The following is a 27,717-nucleotide window of genomic DNA, read 5'->3' on the forward strand; positions in this document are numbered from 1 at the left end:
AACATAAGGTAATCATCACCACAGAATGACCCTTAGTCTAACTGAAAAAGACATGACAGCTACCACCCACTTTTAACTTTTTTGTTTGTTTTTACATTTTGGGAGGCTTCCTTCACTATACGAAAATGTTCAGATAATGAGTATGGTTTTTTATCAGTAGGACTGCTCATTAAGTTGAAGGCAGAACAGAGAAACACTTGTGTCTTTCCCTCCCTGGGGTCAAAATATGCATACGCCCACTTCAGAATTCATAAACTGAATTAGTCAGTCTTGCGTATTTCTCCCTCAGGTGCTGACAAACTGTAACAAGGTACTGCTTGGATCACTTCAAAGTTATTTGAAATACTAGTCATCACCCAAACAGCAGAACAAGACCGGTAAAGATGCAGCTAAGGCATCCCAAGTCCTCACAAGGACTCCCTCAGCCAAGGGATGGCAGCTGCCTGCCACACAGTGAGGCAGCCAGGAAATCCGGCACGCACACGGTAGTTTGGAGGCAGCTTCACCACTCTCTTCTCACTTGACTCTCCCACGATGCATTTTGGTGGGTTTTTAAGAGATAACCCATGCACCATGCTTTTGAGTATTTCTTCCACATTGTCAATGATTGACAAAAACAGCCTGGAGAAATGTAAATTGCAGAAAGGCTGTGGCTGCCTGCAGGGGTAGAGGCTTTCTCACCTGAGGCAGAACATTACTCTGTCTGCACTGCCTGCAAGGTGCCCCTGAAGGGACCAGAAGAAAGTATTGGTGAGGTGATTATCACCTATTTCTTCACTGAGGATTGAAGGTGGAGAAGCTGCTGAATATGTTTGCCTGGAAGTCCCACAGCAGCAGATGAGATTATAATCTTACACATATTACAACACAGAGGACTTGATTATAAACCATCACCATGTGAGACAACTCCATTTCCAAAGCAGTTCAGCCACATTAGTACTCAAATGTACCCATGTTAAAAGCTTGCCTCGCTAACACCCTTATGAGTACAGCACATCAGCTCAATGCTGCACAGCATTCAGCCATCAGCGCCTTTCATCCTGCTAGTCCAGAATACAGATGGACCTGGAACAAAACACTCATCTTTTTGCTTTAGCAAAGCTGGTCTTCAGAGATTTCTATTTCTTGATCGGTTCTCACACTGAGAGTTTTTCAAGGGATACCTCATTGCTTTTTAGATTAGTACAGAAGCAGCTCTTGTTCAGAGGAAGCTCTTTGCAGGAGCTAAGAGAAAAAGCAGAACTATCAGGGAAAATGATCCTGCTACTCCAGAATTTTCAGAAGTAAGAAAATACTATTGAGGAGAAACTTGCTGTGAGTTGAGGAAAGCAGAGAAATGAGGAGTGACAGCCTCTTCTGAGTAGCCTAAAAATAAGGAAAACACTTCTCCACTCTACCGATTGACTGAGCAGCCCATTGTCTCACTCCTGAATAGCCTATTTATCACCACCATTCATGAAACTAAAAAAAAAAAGAGGCAAACAAAAATAAATTGTTTTTCCTACGTCAACCTCATTTAATTACTGAAGAGTAGTTTGAATTGTTGATCTCCTAATGCCTTAGCAGGATTGGCAGCCAGTCTAGTCCAGTCAGGCTTGCCTGATTGTATGAGAAATAGAAAATAAAATTACCATAGTCAAAGCCAGGAATAATCTTAGAAATATTCACAATAATGAATAGAGTTGGGTGACAGGTCGCATTAGCTAGGGGTTTCCTGTACCCAGCCTTGTTACAATGTGTGTGCGCTAGCAAACATTCAGCAGAAGTTTAACAGGATATTTTAAGGAGATTTAAAGTCAGCTCAGTCATGTCTGTATCATCGCATTGACATACTGTCTTTGCTTTTACACATCTCACAAGACACTTAATGTCAGCTTATACAGCAAGAAACCAGACAATCATATACACACGAGTCTGTGCATACTGAGATGTGTATGATGAAAATAGCTCATCTTGTCTCCTGGGAGTGTAATACCCAGTAGTCTAATTTCCAGACAATGCTGCAGCCTATCCTACTATTGGGCAAAAAGTAGTATAGTTTTTTTTGATCACAAAATTTGGCTCATTGCAAGCAGACAAGTAATGTCTGGGGATCTCCACCAAGGACAAAAATAGAACATGTATTAACTAATCGAATGCATACACACTTTTCTTTTCAAGGAATTACAGTGTTTTAGTACAAGTTTTATATTGTCACTAAATTTGTAAGTCTCAGAGCTTCATATAATCACTCTGGTGTGCTGGCTCGCTGTTCAGTTAATACATTTCTTGCTCTCCTGTGCTAGTTTTGAAAAAAAAAAGTAAAACATGGTACATGCTTGCTCACAATTAACAAAAGTCACTTACTGCAGCAACAAGTTTAGTAATTTTCCTAGGATGAGAAAGTATATGAAGAAGAGTTACAAAATCAGACTGACCATTAAAATGCTGCTTTGCAAGGTATTTTGTCTGCCAAATCTACTTTTTCACTCCCTATCAGTTCACAGTAACCACCTGCATCTGCCTCTTACTATCAAGCTTTTAGATTATGGCGTGATATAACTGTCTAACCAAAAAGCACATCTCTATCAGCAGATGACTTTGAATCATATAATGGGTTTCTCTGCAGAGGACTGAAAAACCTTGAGTATTCAAGTGCTGTCAAATTTTTCTTTCACAGGCAAAGCAATCAACTGATCCCTTCTCACTTCTGATGAACTGTGAATAAGGAAGGCTTAGTCAATGTCTACATTGACTCACTCACAGGTGATATTTTGACCATTCTCATATAAACTTGCATGTGTGCCAAGAGCAGTACAGCCAGGCAACATGGAGTTCAGGATCCCAGCTGGATCTGCCATGTATGCGTGAAACCACAGAGCCACAGATAAACATTGTTACTGATACCTGAATTAGCAGGTCTACTGCCTGTGTGGATGTGTTTACACTAGCTGTGGTCACATCTCACTACAGCATAGATATAACCTTTGAGACATGGCTGGGTAACGTTACAAATAGCTGATATTTACACATGAACAGGGAGGCATAAGTATTTGACAATAACTCTTTACAGTACTCATATGCAGGGGGAACTACAGTAATTTCCTAGGCTGAATTATATGACCTCATTTCCTCATTTTTATTACATAGTATTGACGTTATTTGCATCAGATGAAATAAAGGAACAGCACCTCCCTGATGATGTCCTTTACTATTTCCCATATTTTCTAGTCATAGAAAACAGAACATTTGGTAAACATACGAAAAATCTTCATTAGCATGCTAGATACCAGATTCCAAATGGAAAAACACCAGGGCATGCTCTATAATATTAATAATACATCTTTAATTTCAAAATACAGAACTAATACGACTGAAAAAGAAAGTATGCCCTTACCTTAGGCTCTCCTTTTCTCTGTGTTAATGCCAAACCTGTAACACCTAATCAAAACATATTCCTGCTTCTCCCCAATTTTTACTAATGCACATACCACTGCAACCTGAGATATTTCTTAAAGTATCCTCTTTAGACGTAGCTGATAAAATCAGACAATTCAAAGGCAGACTGTATAAGTAAAGCAGTCATGATAAAGAGCAAAAATTACCTTTAGCAGGGTTTACTTTTATCCCTGACCTGTACAGCATCTCCTCATTCTGCCAGTCCCCATTCCTGACAACAGTCTTGAGTCCATAGAAAATAATTAATGCAGCAGTGGAACAAAAAACCAAGTTCTTTAGAAAGCGCTTTTGGGCTTTGACATAAAGGGCCCTGACACCTACTGTAACCAGCAGGCAGAAGCCCATACTAGGAACATACAGCACACGCTCTGCTATTACAAAGCCAACATAGAAAAATAGGTTTGTGGCAGGAACAAAGGGCACTATTAACAAAGAGAGAGACAGAATGACAATGTTCTCAGTTGAAGGAAGCTGCAGTTTCTGAATTTCATGCTTTTTTAGGCCATTCTCTTCTTTTGATGCAAAGTTTGACTTCACCTCCAGTGTCTTGTACTCCATCTCTGGGTGGCAGCTATGCCCATTAGCATTTTGCTTGCCATTCATTACAGTTTTCCCATTGCATTCTCTCTCATTGCTGGAGCCCTTCAAGCTGAAGTAGGCAAGGAGGAGGAGTCCTGCATAGAAGGCCACAGTGTGTAGATTCCTCCAGTCACTGACTGCTTTTAGAAGAGGCACAGCATCCATAGACCAGTCAAAGCTGAGGGTATCTGGGCACAGCAACAGCCAGAGGTTCTTGGTTGGCAAGTAAAAGAAGGTCAGGGTACGTGTGAGAAAACTGTCTGAGTCAGCTGCTGGATTGTCAGAATTAGAAAAACTTGGGGGCTTGTTGCCCATCCAGTATAGGCGAACACCCAGCAGTGCAGTTCCCCAGGAGCTCAATAAACCAATGCTGAAGAACAGGGTCAAATTCTTTCTCTGAAAAGAAAAAGAAAGCATTGCATCAACACTATGTATTTAGCTGTGTAAATTATACACAAAAAAGAACAAAGAAAATATCTGATATAACTTTTTTTCAGTAATGGAAACAAACACAGTAGATCTTGGTCTCTGACATTTGGATCACGCCACATTGGGGTACATGGTTGACTACAGACTAAAGGAACTGGCTCTTTCATTTAAGCTGTATCAAGAATGTATCAGAGTCAATCCTTCAGACATTTTAGGGCTGTCAGTCCTCATTTAAGATTTAGTTTGCATAATGCTTTGGAAACTCTTACTTTAGAGGAATTTATGGAATCTTACATTAGTTCCTACATAACCGCCCAAATCCTTTCACTGTTTCTGGCTGTGACCAAAACACCAGTCTGCCTTAGCTGGATTTAAAGTCTAAAGGATGCTCCAGCTCCATATTCCTCAATCAAAGTCTCTCCTGAGGCATTTCACCAGAGAACTGATTAAAACTTCCAAGAAAGCAAGAGAGGAAAACAGACACAGATTCCATACTTAGGTCTCCTAGCTCCTACCGATTAACTATAGTGATCACTTGGAGCCTTCAGAGGCTACCTACTATTGGAAGTCTCACTTCATTTTGCATAAAACACAAAAAGTTTCACCTCAATATGAGGAAGGGCTTCTTTACATGGCGAGTGGCAGAGCACTGGAACAGGCTGCCCAGGGACATTGTGGATTCTCGTTCTCTGGAGACATGCACAACCCACCTGAATTTGTTGCTGTACAACCTGCTCTAGGTGACCCTGCCTTGGCAGGGGGATTTGAACTGGATGATCTCCAGATGTCCCTTCCAACCCTAACAATCAGTGATTCTGTGATCTCGGAGCCAAACAATACATTGGGGAGTTTGCTTCAAGCACACCATAATAAGCGCTCCAAAACCTTTCACATTTTCATATGCATCTACATAACATTATATGAAGCAGGCAGCTGACTCCACCTACCAATATCATCATGCTAGCAACTTGAAGAATCTCCACTTACTTATGGAATAACTGAACATTTTCCAGCAGGAGCTGCTTCTTGGGTAAGTTCTTCTCTCAATTACATGGGCACCCTAAATGAAATCTGGTTTACATTACTCTTTATGAAGAAGCTAAAATACATTCATTTTTATATTTCAATTTCTCAGATGCCTTTTGTAAGGAAAAAAAATACCTATTTGCCAAATAGTTCCAGATACAGTATAAGTGCTTTAATAACCTTTTCCTCATTATTAGAAAGAATTATTTGTCAATCATTTTTCATTTTATTAGGTATGTTTTTTCCATCTCACACTACACATTCCTGGATGATTATTCAATGTTTACTTAGTTATTCAGAAGCAGAACCTCACACTAGAATGTTTTATCTTATTTCTACAAAACAGCTCATTTTTTTCCTCTTTGGGCAGGATCAACCCTTGATATCATGAATTACAGATGATAGTGTTGACCATTTTAGGTCAATTATTAATAGTTTTCTACCACCAGTTTACTGATGTTCTACTAAGAAGACAGTCTAGTAATGATAATTTATAGTTTATCTTATAATTTAGCATGAAGAGATTTATTCCTTTTCACATTTCTATAGAGTTCCTCCTTGTGAAGTTTAAAATACTAAACGTCAGTTAGATTCATTCATTCAGTTTTGATACAATATGGAATTTAATGGAGGCATTAGTAGGGAACAAACAAATTTATAAAGAGAACATTTATGCACTTGGATCACAAACATCTAAAAAACACTGGCACTTTTTATACATAAAGTAAAGCCTGGGTCCAGATTTAATTTGCCATATTAACACCAGTTTGATTTACTAGCTTTTTTACATCTTGAATAATCCACAGTTTTTTGGTAACATATAAATCAAAAGCCTCATCTACACTTCATGCTAACTACATTCCCTGGAAAGCCTATTAGAACAACTTACTTTTATTTGTAAGCTGGATAATACTTCACAACTCACTTCACATATGGTTTCATCCATGCCTGACAAAACTATTTAAATGCTTTTAATGTTATAAAACTGTGTAAACTGGTTATCACTGAAACTCCCAACTAAGTTTATATTTGGAATAAAAAGATTATTCAGATTTCATGGATTTGCATGTATGCCCTCATAGTAAAACCTCATGTCCCTGGTTCAACTATCCTTTAATTCTTGTCATATTTTTCGACATGAAATTTCTTCTGCCCACCCTTCTGACTCAATTATTTTTAAACTCATTCCTTCAAACACACATATAAACAACCCTCAAATGTTAAATGCGACTAGGTGCTCTTTTATACATCCTTCTTATGAATCTCTTAGGAGGCTGCTTAGACAGAAAGAAGCTGGGAAATGAAAGATGGTCTTTTTTGTTTGACTTACAAATAGTCTTTTCTGGAAGGCTATACACCACTTGAAAGATTAAGATATCCCAAATACTAAGGAAGTGAAACTTGATTAACAGATGAAAAGTGAGCTTTCATGGACTGATTAGACTGCTTTGTTGTTTTGTTAATATTTACATAACAACTGAAAGAAAATCTCACTTTTCTGAAGTCCTAACCACCACACTTTTCAATTAAATGCCAAGAGAGCTCACATTACAAAGTTCTCTGACAAAACCATGCAAGAGCGGATATGCTACTCCTCATGGGTAACAGTGAAACCATCTAAAAATTTTCAGATCTTCCTCATATGTTAAACAACTACTAACAATTAGAAGTTTGCCTCTTGCTCCTCCCCCCAGAAATGTTAACAATATGTAGCTCAGAGTTAATCAATCTTCACTGCTCGAGTAACTATGAGCAGCCTCTCTTTTAAGCTTTACACTTAAGGTCTGTAATATCTGGATCCTCACACTGGTTGGTTCTAAAAAGAACACAGATTATCCACATACAGTTTTGTGTTTCATGCTGTAACAAAACTTTTTTTACTATTTTTTAAGCATTTTACAGAACTTTCAAATGAAATATGTAAGCATTCACTCATGGAGCTCAGAGATATCTGAGTAGGTTTACCACCCCAGCGTATCAATATATCATGCTCTAAGGCACTAGTCAACTGCAGACAGAGCTCTGGTAGATTCTTAAACTCAGTTAACTGACCACAGGAGTGAAGCGCAAATTTCCTGTTGCTGCCTCAGACACAAATGGTTTGCATTCTTCCCCAGATTTCTGACATGGATCTTTTCAATAGCCAGTAGCTTTACAACTTTTTAAAATTAACTACATGTTAACTACAGTTAGCAATAACCTGTGTAACACTGACATGCCATTGTGAATTTTCAGATTTCAGCGGAGGCTCAGGCTAGAGCCAAGAAAATCCGTCCCTAACATTTAAACGTCTGATACAATAATTTAAAGTAGGATGCCTTTTTCCTTTCTTGTTTTTTTAATTTTCAATTTTCAAATCTCACAGATAGCATTGGCCTAGAAGGGAAAGACAAAGTCATTCCCTTTTTTCCTGTCTCAACATTCACGACTTTTGCATCGCTTTTATCCCTCTGTGCTAATATAGTCACAGATAATGAGAAAGGTTTAGCACACATTTTGGCTTTGCTTTCTTTCAGACTTTGGAAGAAAATCATTCCAGCAATTTATTAAAATTAAATAATATAGCCAGTTCCCCAGTAGACGTCTGCCTGCAAAGGAAGTGCTTTTAAAATGAACTCTGCTCAGACAAGCACTTTCACTAGTGACTCTTCCTCTGAGCCTCCTGACAACCTGTGCTCCTCTGATCTGATTGTGTACATTCAGTGCAGTCCAGCAGCAGAAGAGATCCTCTGTAATGCCTGGCAGAAAGGATTTGGATTACTATACTCATAAATCCAAATCCATCCCATCTGCCATATGTTTTGACACCCCCATAAATCCTCCAACCTTTTGTAAGTAGTCATTTCCATCTGAGGAAAAAAATGAGTACTGATTGAGATGAGATTTAACATCTCTACTGCCTGCTAACAGCCAAGTACCACCACTGCAATTTTAGTCTCTGTGACTATAGAAACCTTTTTCATCGCCCTATCAAAATCCATCTGCATGACCCACCCACTCTGAACATTTATCTTGCATTAAATCCTAATCCCTCACTTCATTATATTACCCTTAAATAAGGCACTTAAGCAGATTTCTTAATTGGGCAGCCACTGCCAAAGCTCAGTCATCACCTAAGTGGTATCCAAAGCATTTTCGAAAGACACTGTTCTTTTAACCTCACCTTGTCCATTTCACAAAGCACCGTTAAATATGGCACATGATCAAGACAGTCAATATCAAAATCATCACACACAAAATGTTATTTTTAGAACTCAGGAAATGCAGAGATGAAAGATGATGTGTCATCAGGCATTACTCACAGGAGTTTCTTTTCCAAATTAGAGCCCTTAAAAATATGTTGGCTTCAAAACTGGGACTTCCAAAAGTAGTAAAATGCTGCCAGATCACTAAACTGACAGTATCTTCTTCCCACATTAGATAGAGGTTCCTGGATAACAGCTCATGCAAGCTGGAGCCAAACTAGAATTCAAAACATATCCCCACCAGGAATGAAGCTATTTACTACAACCCCTGCTGGGTCACAGTACTGAGATGGAAGTGGCCTTTAACGCTGCTTGATCACCTGCCCAGTTTGTTCCTGCTCACATGACCCACTAAATGTTCATTTTCACTGGTGATGCAACAACTGGCCTGAAGGTCTGTTTTTACTCAGAGTTGGAACTCTGGCTACAGCTTGTCCAATATTGGGACCAACTGTGCATATTTAATGACATTTACTTCTAGTGTTATGACCCCACACAACTCTTCTCCAACAAGGAAGCGATTGCATTCACAAAACAGCTGAAGATTATCTGCACATACTTTTATTGTAATTAGGCTGTAGCACAAGCTAAACAGTCCTTATCGCTATGACTTGCCTTACATTCGAGTTATAAATACTGGCATTTAAAAATGCCAAAGTCTTACTCTAAAATTCTTCATTCTTTGATATGAATCTTTAATTACCAAAACAAAAAAAATCCAAAACCACAAAGACTCTAACCTCTCCACTGAAAAACAGTAGTTATAAAGTAGTTATGTTATGTATTGTTATATATATATGTAGTTATAAGGACTACAGAGGAAAAGACAGACTGCATTAAGATCAGAAACTGTGTGAATGACTGGAGATAGTATAAGAGCAGAAGGACTTGATAAGGACAGGGGAACAGAACAACACAGCCTTGGAGAAGTAGACAAAAGATATAACTTGGGCAAACAGAAGTCAAGAAAAATACAAGCAGGATGCCAACTCAGCTCTGCAAGGCTGACAAAGCAAAAGTTATGTAAAACAATGATACCACACTTACTCAAAAGTGGGGGTAGAAAAACAGCCACCTGAAAAGGACACTGGACACTGAAGACCATCAAAGAAGACCCCAAAGAACCATAAAAGGACTTCTGATAAGGGCTGTGACTATGTAAAATAAAGCAATACATATATATCAAGTAAGTGGGGATAGTTAATGAATATGTAATCAGTGTGTATGATAAGAATTCTGTTTACCCAACACTTGGGGCACTCAATCAGTGAAAGGATCCTCAAACTGCTCAGCGCTGCAATAAACAGTGCCTGCTTTGCAATACTCAGGAATGTGTTAGAAAGTGTCTATCTGGCTGATTTCAGTATGAGAATACAGTAGCTTGATAAATCTGTTTGCATGATCAGTGCAAGGCAAGGCTTTCTCGAAGTCCACACAGCTAAAAGCTGTGTGATAATGGTCATGCTATGGATATCTATCCAGAGTTCATCTATCTGCAGCAGAAAGAACTTTACACAGGAGATTAGAAACTCATTGGGACCCAAAGACATTTCTGGACTGCCAGACTGCTCTGGGATGCTGTCCAGTACTACTGTTACCACTGCACAGTAAGAGAGGTGGTCGTCACTACCTGCATTTCATTTAACAAGTATTGTCTTAACCAGAGCTTTTGCAGTGAAGGAAGGGTGCTGCACTTTCCACGCTAGACAAAACACTGAGAGCTCACTGATCATGCAAGTATGTTGTGAGGCAGAACTGGAATTCAAAATGATTTTGAAATAACAGAGAAATGTTCAGAAAATTATACCTGTATAAAAGGCAGGGACAACACTGATTGCTTAAAGCTACACAAGTACAAGAAGTGGAACACGTGGTTGGCCCATCTTCAGAGAAGCATGAGGGATTATCACGTATCACAAGCAACTCTTTTGAACCACTGCTAGAAAGGTAAACACTATTGAGACTACAAATGAAAGCACACCCTCCAAGATATGCGAAGCAATCCTTCCACTCTCCTCAATACTAATAAATCCTAAAAGGTCTAGTTCCAACACAGATCTTTCAGAAATAAAAGATGGAACTGGATAGAGCAACGCAACAGAGTAATTTGTTTAATTCAAAGGGAACCAGAGGAAGATTCTGGCTGTGTAAAATGGAACCAGTTTGCTTCTGCCACTGCGACATGGACTATAAGGGAGCAGGACAGTCTCATAGAGGAGTGGCACAGCTGAGATGGGCAGCACAGTTCAGCACTACACCTGAGCAAATTGATCAGTAGGCCTGCAGAGCCCCAACGACAAAGGAAGCCTTGCCCCAGTCTCACTGGGAATGCAAAGGCTGCAATTGCTGTATAGCTGGCCCATCCTCTTGAGTAACAAACACATGAAAATGAGTTTCTACAGCTAAGGCTCATGATAACATTTATATCTCCTACATCACATTAAGTAAATCTGACCCGACAATGCAATTTACTAAAGCCCTGCTTGTTTGAATGGATAGATATGCTGCTTTTTCTTCACAAAGTTTCTTCTCCTCTTCTATACAATGTACAGCCATGCTTAAGAAAAAAAGAAACAAAGTACAAAATGGCAGCACAGACTGCAATCCTACCTACCACCAAAAACTGTAATGGCACATTCTATGTTCCCTACACTAATAAAAGGGCAATAAAGGAAAATTAAAGCCTATGGGCTGGTTTAATATGCAGTGGGAGAAAAACACACACTGTTAAAATGTAAATAGACACATACTGACCAATGGATTTTATGAGCAAAAATGTCATTAAATCCCAGATTAAGCCTCTGGCAATGACTAAGCAACTTTACCAACCCAGTAGAAGAAAGTCATCAATAACCAATTTCTGCACATGGGATAAATAGCAATTTGGCTCTAGGTCTGACAGAACAACCTCTCTAGGTGTAACAGAAGTCTATCAGTAGGAAGCCCATCAAGCTACAGCAGTTATTTGCTACAGTGGATAACAGGATTCTAGAGTGGATCATGGATAACAAGCAGCATCTTATGTGCAGGTAATTTTGTTTTTCTCTGCCTACTGAAAAAAATCAAGGTGTTTAATTTGTTTTAATTGTACTTTTAAAATACATCAAGAGAACAAACAGCAAAGCAGTCTTAAAACTATACTCATAACAAAGAAAATACATTAGTCTTGAACATTTAATTGCAATTTTTCTAGTAAAGCTTAAAACCCTAAAACATTTCAAAGAGAAACACAAATAGCATTGGAAGTCCATGCAAAACACAGAACCTGCTTATCAACTCAGAAGGCATTTTATACCATCAAGGAAAATTCATTTAAGATCATACAAGTAGACACTTATTTCCTTTAAAAAAACATTTAAACCTGATTTTTGTGCAGTTATTTTATTTTCAGATCTAGCAGTTTAGCAAGATAAGGAAAAAATTATTAAGTGACTCAAAACCTATCTGTGTGACAAACTTAATACAGGCTATGTTTTAAATACAACATTATTTTTAAAAAAACTCACCTTCCTTCTACACCCACAAAATATATTTATTTATGAGAAGGCACAGTAGGATCACCAAAAGACACTCCCAAGTAGATAAGTATTATGTTTGAAGTCAGTACCCTTTAGGAGCAGGAATAAATTTCACAGTTATCAGCCACTTACTGGGCATTTATTTCAGATGCAGTGCTTATTATAAATAGCAGCCTGAAGGACATCTCCTGCAGTCTGGATGCAATCTCTGTTTAATTACTCCTTTTTTTATGATCCACTAGGATCACAGTTCAAAAAATGGGAAGCACAAAGAACTGGAGAAGCTAAAGGCAACACAGCAACGACTAACAGTCTCAGAAAGCCTTAACAAAAGTGACTTAAAAGCGAGAACTACACACCTTCAAGATTCAACTCCCACCAACATGAGATGAAAGGTAATTCACAAAGAATGCTGACAAATAGTAGTTCACCCACCACTGATGAAAAGCTTTGTTCCCAGGTGTACTGACAGGAACTCCACTCAAACTCCTAGTCAAAACAAGCAGTCTGACGCACATCTACATGCCTCCCTTCTCACCTAACCTAGTCGTGCCTCCCATGTAGCCAACCAAGTAGCTATGAAGCACTAGCAATAAAATTCTGGATATATGTGCTTGAAAGTTTGAAGAATAATACACTGAACAAAAACAAAACCAAACAAACAAAAAAAAACCCCAGCAACCAAAAAAAACCCACCACAAACAAGCAAACAAACACCACCTCATAAAAGAAATTAAATTAACAACCTTTTTAAGGCCTTACCAGCAAGTACTGCAATCTTGAGAAGCAAGACTGGGAAAACTACCGTTTTAGTAACAACTTCATTTATTCCTCTTTTTCATTAGATTGCTAGCTTTTTAATAGAATTGGTTATGGTCGAAGATTAATTAAAGAAAAGAGCGCTTGGTGTTTTTCTGTGTTAATTACTGGGGAAGCTTTTCGTATTCATTCCCTATGGAATACACTAAACAGAAATTGGAATGAATACCTATTAGAAAATGAATAGAGAAAGCAAATTAAACTTTTTGCAGCAAACAGTCCCAGCTAACTACATAAGTAATTCCTGCTCAATGATAGTGAAGAGTGTTGCAAAGATACCACAGGAGTAAAAATGCACAAATATAAGCATATTTAGCCAATAATTAAAACTGTAAACACTTCAACAGAAAATTTCCTCCAAAGTATGTTTGATAAAAATAACAGAATAACCTTGAATGGGATGTCCTCTACTTTGTTTCCTTATACATGAAATATGAAGAAAACAATATAAAAAACATTGGTGCTAATTTTTTTCTCCCCTTATTCTAGGGATCCTTCTAAGGTGTATTTAAAAGGATATTTAAGCATAGCTTTTTAAAAATACAAACTGCATTACTAGAGTCTGAATCAGAGATAGAGTTCAAGGTAAAGCAATTACTGACCTCCATATTGCAAAACCAAATCCTTAATAATTCAAATAAAGAGAGATTAAAAACAGTGAAGCAGAATATGGATAACGAAACTTATTTCATGACATGAAATGTCATTACTCTCCATTAAGCTAATGTGAAGAAATGAGGCAGTTAGTAGCAATGTCCCGTGAACCAATACCAAGATACTTCTCAACTATTAGGGGGTGAAGTACTTAAAAGAGGTCAGTTACTGGTACTGTAAGAGGTGCGCTGAAACCCCTTAACCAATTACATTAAACTTATTGAAAGCCTGCACAGTTATCTTGTTTGGCCCAAAAAAAGATCTTTCATATTTCCTGTGAGGCAATGATCTGTGGTCAAATTAGTCTACCTGTAAAACAACCCAGTTTCTCTGAAGGAAATGAAAAATTACATGCTCTTTTAGAAGAAAGGAAGAAATTTATTTTGTCTTAAATACATTCAGTACCATTATCAAAGCTTTTGTTTTAAATAAATTTCTCATTTTTTATAGACCAAATGGAAAAATAACAAGAAAAAGAAGAAGTGCAAATAGACATCACATTGCCTGCATGTATTCCTCCACATTTACACACACAAACACACAGAGCTAGCCTTGGTAATTCCTGGTTTGTCCAGGTCCAATGCATGGCAAATGTGTTTTAGGCATCAAGAACATAAATGCAACAATCTTTCCTTAGCACAGCTCTGGTGCAAACAGCCAGCTATTACTAAATTCATTCCAGTCTCACTAATGAGTGGAGTTTGGAAGCACAGCATATTTGAGCCACAAAGAGATGATTTATAATGAGAAGTCACTCAGCAGGGAGGCTGAAGTACAGCAGCTCTCTCTGCAAGTTATCATAACAGAAAGCTATTTAATGAGTGTGGGTTTCTTCAAGAATTCAAAAAAGTCGAGATTTGGAATAGGATGTGTTACATTATGCAGACACCCACATCACTGAACATTTCTGCTACAGTAAAACCACCAAAAGAAAAATCCTCGAAGTTGTTCCTATCTTGAGTTTTTGGCTCATTTTTTTAGTAAGTTCTTTCAAATGTAAAACGTGGATTTGTAGAGATTAACAGATAGACACAATTCAGTACAAAAAAAGTTAGTGAAGTTTAATGAACTAAACTAGGTTGCCTAAGGTCAGGCACTCCACAGTTCAAACAAGAAAAAAATGTGCCCTGAAGCAAGACAGTGTTTGGCAAAGACACAATAAAAGAGCAGAGAGGTACCATTCCTCAGCAAGCCCAGGAGAGGCCTGAGTTACCTGCAGTTACCCACTCCTTACAGCACTCTCCCCCGCAGGGGAGCACTACGGGTGCTGATGACTCAAATTCACTTACACACAAACCTGAACCCTCCCCTTAATCCACCTCCAGATCAAAGCCACATCCAGCTGCCAATAATCATTTAAAAATAAATACTTTTTCAGTAAACCATATGCCATAATCTTCACGCATGTGATGGGGACACAGGGGCTTTGCATGCTAGAAAATTATCCACCTTGACTTTCAGATTAAGTTATTGAGTTTGCTAAGGAAGGATGCCAGCGAGAAAGGATGACAGTGGAGCACAGTATACCAGAATTTCTAAAATCAAAATGTAGGCAAAACTGATTCAGGTTGCATTTATTTTCTAACCAGTAAATTTAGACTGTGGCTTCTTGACAATAGGAGAATTTAAACAGTAATGATGCTTTGGGAACTTTTGTGTTTATTTTTTCCCATTGTTTCCAGAGTGAGCAGTTCTTTGTGCAGAGTGATCTTGTGTCAGCACAGTGGAGGGAACAGTGTATGGAAGTGGAAAGCTGAAGAAAGGGGTTAACTTTGTTAAGCCATGACTACTACTACCAAACATGCCTATCAAAATGTGACTTCCAAGAATATCACTAGGGCAGCTGCAATCTTGCCATGCATGGTAAAAAAACCACAGCAAACTGAGACTTGTAATAGAAATACTTATCTGAGAACAGTTATAACCATTATACCTCAAGAAGTAACATTTCATTTTCCTAAGTCTTGAAAAATAAACAAGCTCCACTAAACAGAAGATATACACGACATTAAAACGAGAAGTCCTTGAGTTATCATGCACAAAGAAGCATTACATGGCCACAAAATTCCCTCCCACCTGACAGTCTTAAAAATACTCATTCTACACCAGGAGCATGTTTTCAGGGTCACTACACAGGTTACCTAGATGTCATGATAGTAAAGGCCCAAATTTCTGAATCTTTCAGAAAGCCGTGTGACATATTTCCTTGTCCCTTGGAAGAATGCACATCTTCACCTTCATGATGATAGGATGATGATAGGATGAACTTCATTGCTAGTGTTTGTCTGCACTTCAAACCATCTGCCCAGCCTACAGATCCTTCATCAGCTCATCATTCTTCTGTCAAAAGCACCCTAAGTCTTCCTATGAAACCTTCATCTATACCTCATAGACAGTAGTTACCCTCAAACCACTCCAAAAAGTTAAGATTCTTCAAAGTTTTGCTGTAAGTACCATGACAAAATGCAGCTGATAACAGATCAAGATGATGCTTCTGTCACCAGCTCTTGACACAGATACGCTGAATGATATTAACCAGATGGCTTAACCACCTTCTGTCTTCTTTTGCTCTAATCTTTCCATACAGCCTCTAAATTCAGACACCATATTTCTAACAGTAGTAGGAATTTGCAATTTTGCTTTCTATGGAGTTTAAGAAGGTTCTAGCCCTACATAAGTATCAATTACACAAATAATTAAGCACCACAGACAGCAGTGGACTCTTTTACTGTGTGATCTGCAAATTGTCATCCAACATGCTTCCGTTGCATATTTATCCAGCCTAAGTAGAAGCTTTCAACAATTTTATTTTCATCTTTCTCTGCCCCTAGCTCCTTTCACTGTTTGTTTCTGCCAAATATTACCCAGAAATGCAACGGTGCTTTTCAAAGTGGTGCTGTCCACCATTTTACACACAGTGTGCTGTAAAATCTGCCATGATTGAACACTGCATCCTAGGAAGCCCATATAAATATTCAGTCACAGAATAGTTTGGGTTGGAAGGAACTTTTAAAGGCAATCTAATTCAACACCCCTGCAATGAGCAGGGGCATCTTCAGCTAGATCAGGTTGCTCAGAGCACCAAAAACCTCAGAAATTGTTAATCATTCATGTACTTCTCAACTTTGCTAATCAATGAACAAAATAGATTTCTTTACATTGCTTAGAGAAAAAAATGAGAATAACCTTCAAAGACTAGGAATAACCACACATTATGGATTTACCTGGCTAGCAATATTCATTTTAGTGGTGAAAAATTTGACAGAAAAGACTAAGATTTTAAATTCTGTACCTACAATTTTCCTTAAAATTCCTTCTTATCTGCACAAGTACATAAAAATCATTAACCAAAATACATTCAGGGACAGAAATGACAGCTGCTAAATTTTTCAAGAGACTCTATGAAAGGACACTGAAGTTCTTCCACTTATTAAAAACTACATCTTCCACAATTCACATATCTAAATAGAAACTAAACTGTAAAGACTACCCTGTAGCAGTATTTGTAGTTCTTTGAAACAAACTCAGTATTGTAGGGTTGTCTGTGGTGACTTCTGAGATTAATGTTTTTAATACTACAATTATGAAAACTATGAAAATGATAAAAACATCATGATGACAAAAATCCATTTTTAATCACCTACCAATTTAAAAGCATCAACATCTCAAATGTTTGAAAGTGAAATGCCTTAAAGCAGAGGCTCCACAGAAACCATCACTTTGTCAAGGCTAGTCTCCAAGTTTCTTAGAAACCATACTTGTCTTAATTTCACAAACAGAATAATTAGGCAGTTGAACTTCTTTTTTAGAAGACAATATATTTTCCTTCCTTTTGCTCAGTAACTTTCCAGAATCATGGAAAACACTCCTTTCTAAGGAGAAAACCAGAATACCCACATTTCAGTCCCTACTCATTATCTGTGATAAGACTCCAGACTATACAGACGTTCTCTTCCAAAGACTGCCATGAGTACACATGATTTGAGTCCTTTGTTTTGGAGGAGACCTGAGCTATGCCATCTCACTGAATAAGTATTTAAGTACCTATCTGAGCACATTCTCATCACTCAGAGCTGAATGTGCATACTGCAGCCCTGTTACGCTAGAGCACAAGGGGGATAAAACATCCTGACAACACAGAAGTAAAGATTCATGGTTGGACAGGCTTTACAAACACTCTGCACATAAACCAGTTAGTGCATGCCTAAAAGAAGCTAAGGATGGTACGCAGGGACCCAGTTCAGCTGCAGGCAACAGATGAACAGGACCTTAAGACACAACTTTTGGACTTGGGTAATGCAACAGTATAGAATCAACTGCGTCCCTACCTCCTCCTTTGTATCTTGGCCAAGGTTTACATACTTTCCACATACTGCAAATATAAACAAAGAGGAGTTTAATCCAAGAGTTAAATTATGAAGAACACCTCCTACTGCCTGCAACAGGCCTCCCTTGGACCAGAGCATTAACAGCTGGGGCTGACCTCACTTCTGTCAAACCCACAGTCAGCCTTTGAATCTTATCACAGAAATAACTGGAAGGCTAGAAAACCCACTTCATTTTAATTTTTGTTATTTGCTTTCTGAAATCCCAGATTAAAGAGGTTTACATTCTTAAACACTGGCCAAAACCATGATGACTACATATACTTGTCTGGTTTGGGGTTTTTCCCGTGAAAGCTGAGATTCTCACTGGGACAGATGTTACAAGTGTATAATTCGCTGCTCTACCGTACGTGGATGTTTTGTTAAAGGGCTGTGGCTTGTCAATAGAGCACTGGGCTGGCTGCTTGTCTTACCAGGCAATTTTGCACTGGTTCAGCTGGATGTTGGGAAGGAGGAGGGAGCTCGCTCTCAGAGAGCAAGAAACTAGGAAATGCTGCTGCAGTGCAGGGGTCAACAGGGAAAGCTGTGGGAAGCAATGAGCCATGAGGCTGGAAATAGGCAGCTTGAGAAAAGGAGGGAACTACATCTCAGAGACAACTGAAGACTTTTCTAGAGGCCTACAGGAGACCACGAAGATCCAACATGAGAAAAATAAGAGGCTTTACCCTTGCAAGGATGATAATAGACAAGGATGAAACATGCTTTCAAACACAATTATTTGAATATACACCCCCCAGCAAATCTGCAAATCTCTTTCATGAGATCCCCCTTTATTTTACTATTTGTATTCCAAAAAAACCTAAAAAAGTTTTAAAGATTCTTGGTGCATTCTCTTTAATGAAAATATCCAGACAGGACATTTCTCAGAGCTCTGACATGGCATTACTGGCCTAAGATCTAAAGTAGAAAATGCTGAGAAAACTGACACACCATTTGGAACTGCATGATGTGCCTTCTTCCTCAAGATGCAAAGAGGTGCTTTCTTTACTGCTGTCAATAAACTATTATTTCTACATGAAGGTTCCCCTTTGTTCTAAAAATGTCACTGACTCTGACAGAAAAAAACCTCATTGAATAAAAGGCCAACTTGTCTTTACAAGAGATTTGATTTTTCAAATGGAAAAGATCAACCAACATACAGCATTTTGAAACTAACAGCAAAAACCTTCCATTTCTACACAGTCACAAGCAAAACCAACGTAGGAGGAATTTTAGCACCACAGAGAGTAGAGATTAAAAAGCATGCCCAGAAAGCTGGACTGTCTTTGCCTGGGATCTAAGATAGGATACAGTCCTGGAAGGGTTTCCCCCAGCCCAGGACTGCAACATCAGCATGTAGGATGTTGAGTACGCTTGTTCATGACCTGACTTCCCCATCAGCTTCAATTATTGCTTTTTAATGAGCTTCTTAAAGGATAGGAACTTGATACAATTTTGACTATTTAAGAATCCAACTTCACCAAAAAAAACCAAAAAGTAACCAGAAAAATCTTTCATCAAATGCCTGTTTGTTCAGCATATCAGTGATTCAGCATATCAGTGGATTAGTTCTAAAAACACAAGAGTGACAACAGTTGCAGCTTCATGAGGGAGAAGGTGGTGAGACAGTAGAAATGTGCATTAAGATTCTTTAAGTTACTGTGGATGAGTACAGAATACTGCAGGATGTCTAAGGATTATGCAGGAATAAAGTTCTTTTCTGGAAAGGAACACAGATGAGTAGAAGGTGCTTGAACTTTGTTTTTTGAATGCCCTAATTTGTTCACATTTACCCTGAAGCTACCTGAAAGCTGTATTTTAGGCTAATCTACCTGTCTTTTGAACATTTCCTAATTATTTACAAAGCCAGACAGTACTGGACTCAAAGCAGGGTAATATCTAACCTTTTCTGATGATGCCCTATTGCTAGAACACTTGCTAACTTCTTAGAAGGTAAATTTTCTTTCATCCCACAACTGCAATCCATGAAGAATTTATACTTTAAAATGTTATTAATGCTAAGCATGCTGTCCTCCTATAGCTACAGCCTGGAAAAGGTTATTTTACAAACCAGTGGGAAAGAAAAGGTTTTCTTTTGTATGTTAAAATATGGACTTCCAAATTTTGAAAAGAAATAAAAATCAAAAAACATAATATAGCTTGCAAAAATTTCAGCATTGTTTATGCCACATTGTCTTTCTGTGACAACATAGTGAATAGAAAAAGGCTTGTGAAATTGAGAGCATGCTTTAAAGAAAAATACATTCAGATGAAGACTTATGGATATGTAAGTATGGTTAGAAAAGGAAAAGAAGCAGCTAAGAGACACTTTTTTATTGCAATTTCATTTAACAAAGACTGTGCTCCAGAGAAGTCACTCTGACACCTCATCACAAGCATGTTTCAGTGCCATCTAGCTAACGCTCAAGTTAACTTGCATCACTGCACAAGGATCTTTGTTTTCCTGCAAATATTCCTTCTTCAATAAAAAAAAGAAAAAAAATGGAGAAGTGGCATATTGGTTTGTCTTCAGATCCATCAGTGTGTTGAAGCATAAAGAATTTGGGTTGTTCTTGAAATACTTGAGCTTTGATGCATTTATGTGAGGAATGTTAAAAATGTAACCCCTAAAACCCTTTACGCTATGACTGAGTTCCTGATCTGGATGGATCCACATGACTGAGTCCTTTAAATACTGCTCTTTCAAGTATAAACATATTAGGTGTCATTATGCAACCCCTCTGTTCAACTATTTTGTGCCAGACATTAATGGAAGAGTTGAGACAAAGGAAAAAAAAAAGAAAGTGCAATAAAGGAAGCCCATTTCCACTTGTTTTAGAAAATGCAAAGAGTATTGATTTCTACAGAAAAGAAATTTGTAAAAGTAAGTGAAGAATGTATTTTGAAGAGTGGTATGCTTTAAATCCTCTGAAAGTTCATTTTGCCTCTGCCACAGTATACGTTTCCATACAAGAAAAGACATTTGCAGTCCTGAACATGTCACTGTGACCATGTAACAACTGTGCAAGCTGTTTCCAAATTTTAATCAAAATTCTTCAGATTAAAATAATCTGATAGGCTGACAAATCTCCCTCCATCCCAAAACAGATGGGAGTTTCCTTTGACTCAGCAATGTGATTTTATATCCTCTAAAAATCATAATTAAATCATAATGGCCCAGTTTTAAATCCTTCTGCCTTAGAAGTGTACCTTCCAAACCTCTTTAGAACTACCAGACTAGCCAGGATATATCTGGTAAATTATGCCACTGAAAACCTCAGAAAAGAATAAAATCTATAACCAAAATATGCTTGGTTTCCTCTGCACAGTAACTGCATTTTGGATTTCAGACTGTGAAAGGATGCAAAATGAATATGCTCAGGGAAAAAAAAACATCAGCAGTTCCAAATTCTGTTAGTGAAGTGAAAAACAAACTAACAAAAAAACCCACCAAGAAGTTGCAAGTTGCAAAAGAACCAAGTACAAGGTTGGGGATCATTGTACCAAGATCAAATGTAATTACTAGACAATTCTTCAATAAAGTAAGACTTAATCCTATGTTCTTTTTTTTGGTAGTATTTTAAATAGTTTCCCTTCACATACCTAGCAAAACTTTTTACCAGTAGTTTAACAGGTTTCTCAAAGAGCACTGCAAAATTTTTCAGGAAGGATATCCTGAAAAATAAGAAATGTCACTGAACAAAATGTGAATGGGATTAAGGCAAAGTACAGGAATTTGCTCCTGAGACCCGTTGTGTTTCCTCCAGTTGAGCAAAAGCAGCACCTAAAAGCTTGCTCCAGCAAATTGCTCTTTTCCCCCCACCCTCACATGTCAGCCCCAGCTCTTCCTCCCCTGCCCACCTTGATTCTCAGTGCAATACACACCCCTCTTCTCCCCTCATCCTTCCCACCAGCTGTCCCAACTGAAACTCCCTCTTTTGCACCCAGCTGGGACAGCTCTTGTGTCTGCAGATTGGTAAGGAGTAAGGGAAGAGCAGGACGCGGCAGCAGAAAGCATGACAAGGCAGAAGGTGCTTTGAAGGGCATCTGTGTAACAATGAAACAATTCTCCCTGAAAAAACAAGGAGCTGGTAAGTGGACTAAAGATGAGGTGTTTGGCACAGTGACATTTTTGATAGACTGTACTATTTTAGACTGAAGAACATTTTCAGATACTGAAGGCAGAGAGAGCACACATACAATGAATTGGTAGGGACTTGGCTGGTTGAGCTGCTAGAATAACTACTTAAGAGCTCTCCCATTCTGCTAGGCATACAGACAAGCTCCACAACACCTAAAGAGACTACAATTTGTTTCATTGATTTGGGGTTTTTTGGTGGGTTTGGTGTTTTTAACACTGCAATTGTAACTTTATTTGGCTGAATAAAACAACTGTTCTTTAGCTGACCACGACAGTTTCCAACTGGTAACAACCATCAGCTTACGCAAACTGATCTCCTTCTGTGAATTAACAACCTTCATTGTTTCATTAACATTAACTGCTTAGCGATAAACCTGAAAGTTTCCAGCAGAGTCTAAAGAGGGTTAAAACAACTTTGAGAAATCCAAGCTTAGCTTTTGGGGTGGATAAACAAATGAACAATGAAGGAAGCTGCTTTGAGATATTTTTGGTTGGCTAATCGTCTTTATGTTATCTGAAGTGAAAAGTTTCCATCTTGGATCCTACTTTGTACAGCTACTGGGCAACTAAAAAGAGCTTGTACAAAATGTTGCTGTCTTCCAAAAATTTATCATAAGACCCTACTATCAAGGAAATACTTTCATGAGTAACTTAAAGCAGTGGTAGACGTTTTTTTCTACATCATATAACAAGCACTTTGTACACGTTACACACAGCCTTGTGTGAAAACCTGAAGACTAACAAATTTCAGAAATTATTTAGAAAGTGAGCATCTGACCCCACACCATTTGTCCACAATGATTGAAAACCATCAGTATGTGTTAACTCCATTGCCAAAACCGACAGTCTCAAAGAACCTTCTTCTCTGTTGACCTATGAGATTAGACAACTTGTCCAGAGGATTAAAGTAATTGTATTAATTCCTAGATAAATATGTCTAATGGGAATTCTGCCTGGTTTGGCCATCATGGCTGAGCTGAGGCACTTCCATCAAGTTGTCAGTCGTATCCTGATAGGTTTTCAGGATTCATGAGCCTGCTGGGAAATGCTGGGTGGTACTTTATCAGGTGCAGCACTCATACAGAGAGCAGGAGGAGGGGAGCAGCAGGGGAGGCACTGGGCAAATTTGTGGAATCTGACCTTTTGCTTTGGGCACCTCCTTGGATTTTTGCCTTGTCCCAGGTGGCCAACAGTCATGCTATTTTATAGAAATCTTTTGTTAAGTATGTGTGAAGTGTTGCAGTGAAAGTTCCTAATGGATTGCACATCTGGCATAGTAGGCAAACATGGCCCTCATGAGGCCCCAGACTTGCAGACCAGCAAGGAAGCCTGTACAGGTGGGAAACAACCACCTCTTTAAGAGAAAACCTCTGTTGTGCCAAACTAACTTAGCTGCAGCAAAGAGTGAACTGTTGAGGAGTAACTGCAAGACCTGTTGACAGAAGTATGGAGATAGAATAGGTTTTCATAATGCTATGGTGGCCAGTGCAGCAGATAAAGCATGAATGTAGAAACTTACCACTGAACAGCACAGGTATTTCCTCCAAAAACTATGAGATATATATGCAAATCACATTTCTCTAAAGACTAAGGTATTTCCAGTCTTTAAACTGTTTTCTCCATGATTATTGTAAATTATACTATTTGACAAAACTGATTGGAGTCTGATAAAATTAACCTACATAAAAGAAGGGGAAGATCTACCACTTGAAGGAATGAAGGCTTAATGCAGTCTGAAAGAGAGGTAGATGAGAAAAGTTACTAAACAACTCTTATAATGGAGTTAAATTTAGAGTGTAAAATTCAAATTTGAAAATTTTAACACCAGGCCTTTTCTTCACACAAATTAATCTTCAAAATTTTAAGACCAAATATTCCATATATTTTTTTTCTAAGTCCTGTTTGGAAATCTTCTCAGTAAAGGAATCTCACAGACAGAAGAGATGTCTTCTAAAATTGCTGGTCTCTTACAAACTTTATAAAAGGACTCCATTCATACTTGAAACCTGAAACCAAATAGAGTACATCCTTCGAGGAAGAGGAATTTACACCACCAATGCCATTTACAGACAATCCCATTCCTTTCTATTTCTCACCCTGAATTCTCGTGAGCTGTTTAACTGCACTACTTCCAAAAATGTATCAATAAACTTATAGCAAACCAGCCTATAGAAATTGAGCTTTTTAGAAGATAACTACTTGTGGAAATCATGGAAACAGTCTACTACTATTATTCCTAATCCACAGAAAAAGAATCTAGACAGAATAATGGAGTTGTCTAGGGTAATAATGGGCCAATGGTAGAAGCTGACAGAACCTGACATTCTTAAAAATCCTTCTCATCTTGCCACAGCAGTTTAATACATGTTGGTAAACACAGCACATGGAAAGTATTTTAACACAGATACTAAAGCAGAGAGGGGAGAACGCAAATATTGTCAGATTCCTCAGGGGAAAATCTACAGTTTGAAGCACTGCCCGTTACGATAAGCATTCCTTTTTTGGGTAAATTTCTTTGATAACCAGCTGCAAGGATAGTAGTCACATTATTTTGCCCTTTCCTCGTCACATTTTCTAGAATTGACAAAAGCATCTATAACTATTAAGAAAACAAAGCAAAATGAAATCTATATTTTTTAAAATATTAAAGCATTTAAAAAACTGTCATTAACCGTTTTCAAGAAACATTTCCTCCAACTACAGCCAATTGTTTTATTTTTAAAGCAAAAAGAAACAAATTTTCTTTCTGTGAAAGCTCTGAAGTAGCTTTAGAAAATCTGTAAGGGATTGAGAACTTTGATCAAGTAACCACAGAGAATATTCTGTCTTAAACATTCCAAAGAAAGGACAAAAGAGGCGAAAAACAATTGCTAATTATCATCTTGGTAACATTTTTAAGCAGGGAAACTTGTCTCTTCTCTATTACAATTTTAACAAAGCTTTTAAATGCTTCTTCACTTTTGAGAACATTGTTCCTCCGTCAAATTGGATTCTCCTTGACTGATGGATACTAAAGTAAATAAGTAGAAAGGTGGACAGAAATTCCAAGCATATTAATGCCATCTGTGTCTTTTAGAGTAAGCTTATACTAAAACTAGTTTCTGAGACAACACCATCCAGAGATTGCTAACTTGCTAAAGATCTTCTGTGAGATAGAAAATTAGCAAGTTTTATCTATAGTTCAGGAATACCGGTCACTTTATGCTCTGTACTAAATTTTGACCTAAACATCATTTATAGCTAGGCTATAAATTCTAGAAGTTTAGAACTAACATCTGTTTGTCAAGGCCACTTTAAGAGGACACTGGAAGGAAAGTAATAAAAATGTTTTTTTCTTGAATAGGTAGGGAAATGTTAACACTGAGATGCCTAAAAATGCCAAGTTTCAAGTTTTATCAGGAAGAGTTTTGACATTAAATTCCTTCTAGAGTACAAAATAGAACTTGGAAGAATTAGAAAAGGAAGACACTCAGAAGAAAAAACAGTTACACTAATCACCTGTATTTGCCAGACATGGGGTTTAATATATTTCTATTTCTCTGATTCATAACAAATTATCTGCTTCCAGTATTTGGCATCAGGTCTTTGGTTCTTAGAAGCAAGTTCCAAAATGTGTTGTCCCTTGTCCCCTCCACACAAGGAATTACACTGCTGAACCAGTCCATTCCCTTGACTTCTGGAGCCCCCAGTGATTGTGACAGACATCCTGGTACTCCTTACAGTGCTGAGCTGCCAGGATGGTACTTTCTGGTTCATGCCTGAAATGTGCTACCAGCAGTCGTGTGCACTTAGGATTAGGTACTAGAACTGTCAGCTTATTTTTTCCCACTGAGTTTTTCTTAAGCTACCTCAGTGATGCAGATCTCAACAAGCTTTACTCTTGCTTACTAACTGAGAAGCACCCTGGGGTCTGAAGACTGCATTATAAATATAGTGACTGATCAACTTTCATTAATGATGCTACCTTCAGACTGGCAAGTTTAGTTTTAAGTGGTATCAAACTAAACGTAGTTCATAAAACAGAAGGCAGGGGACTTCAGCTTTCTGTAAAAATGTATCATAACATTCACTGATTTTGAGGGACGGTATTTTCCCTTTTAGGATTGATGGCTGGAGGACCTCCTGGTGCTCCTCACATATTTTTATGATTTACTTGACAGGAGAGAGACATGACAGCATAACTTTCTAAGAGGTTAGTAATACCCAGAGATACACAATAAAACATTAAAATATGCTGTAAGCTCTTCAGCTTATCCCACGAACTCAAAAAAATCTGCTGTCACTCATTTGTCTAGGCATTCTAATCAGTTGTTAACATTTCCCTAAATAACAGTTGACAGTATAAAGTAAGATTGGTCAAATACACATTTTTAAATCCTTCTTTCTAGTAAGAAACTCTGCTAGACCTAGAGAGCAACATACACACCATTCAATCTCACTGACAAAGTAACTTTTCACACAGTTGATAGAGAGATGTGGGCAATTACCAGGTCTTTCAGGTTCAGCAATTTTTTCCTACTTCATTTCCTTGCTGGGATTTTAAAGATTATATCTTTAGATAAGACTTTAAACATTTTGCCTTTAGGTTATCATTGACCACACTAAAACAAGAATAAAGAAATGGGTCCATGGGACAATACAGAGCTAACATGAGAGCAACTGGGTTTTGTCTTTCCTGAAAGAAAGCCTTCTACGGCAAATTTACAGTCTTGGCACGTATAAATTAATTATGTTTAGGTTTGGTCTGTATTACATTGTTCTTCTAAAGCAAAGGGCTATTCTGCAGAAACTAATTAAATAAAAGTCTAGTTCATGTCTTGGCCTGATCTGTTGTATGTTTATGGCACAGTCCTGACTGACATGTCTTGCCAATAAGCTTCTACAGCTAACTTGTATTTTCACCTCTCTTTCCTTAATATTTACATTTTTATAGGACATGTTTCTTCTGACAAAGCATGAAGGTAAAGACAAGATCTTAAGATATCAGACTGTGAATTAGGAACACATTCCACTTCCACAATTTATCTATTTTTTTTCCTCCTGATAACAAAGCCTTTCCAATCTGGCTTTGTTCACACTATATAAAAGACTTCCCTCTTAACTTGAAGGAAAATTCCCACAGCCTGGTAAAAAAGGTTCATTCCTTGACAGAGAACATGAAAAAAAACTCCTTTCAAGCATTATATTTATATTATTTAATTATTTATAAATTAACAGCCAACTCTGTCATCATCACACTAAACTTGCATATTTTGTTTTCTGACTTCCCTTATTAAAAAAAAAATAAAACCATCTAGCCCACAATTTTATGCTGCTTTTGTCTGGTTTCTAATTTTTTTTTACCCATAATTATCTCATGTGGAGAAAATTCTGGAAACAAGTTTTGGCTTTAAAATATTAAAATGTTATATACCAAGAAATAACTTCATTCTTGCATTATTGCAGAATGACACAGCGCACAGAATCTATTTCAATGACAGTTTCTCTCCTACGACAGCAAACAG

The 27,717-nt window shown here is 37.8% G+C and overlaps 1 protein-coding gene across 1 annotated transcript in view; it reads right to left on the bottom strand.

Moving 5' to 3' along the window:
- TMTC2 (transmembrane O-mannosyltransferase targeting cadherins 2) overlaps positions 1–27,717 on the bottom strand; it is a 237,224-nt gene that overhangs the window by 95,335 nt on the left and 114,172 nt on the right. The window contains exon 3 of the mRNA XM_042017640.1: positions 3,585–4,413. Coding sequence (XP_041873574.1) covers positions 3,585–4,413 — 829 coding nt within the window. The remainder of the gene's footprint in view (positions 1–3,584; positions 4,414–27,717) is intronic.

The sequence above is a fragment of the Corvus kubaryi genome, unplaced genomic scaffold (assembly GCF_017639235.1).
Source record: "Corvus kubaryi isolate FWS band 111438036 unplaced genomic scaffold, C.kubaryi_AGA036_p1.0 137, whole genome shotgun sequence".
Taxonomy (NCBI): domain Eukaryota; kingdom Metazoa; phylum Chordata; class Aves; order Passeriformes; family Corvidae; genus Corvus; species Corvus kubaryi.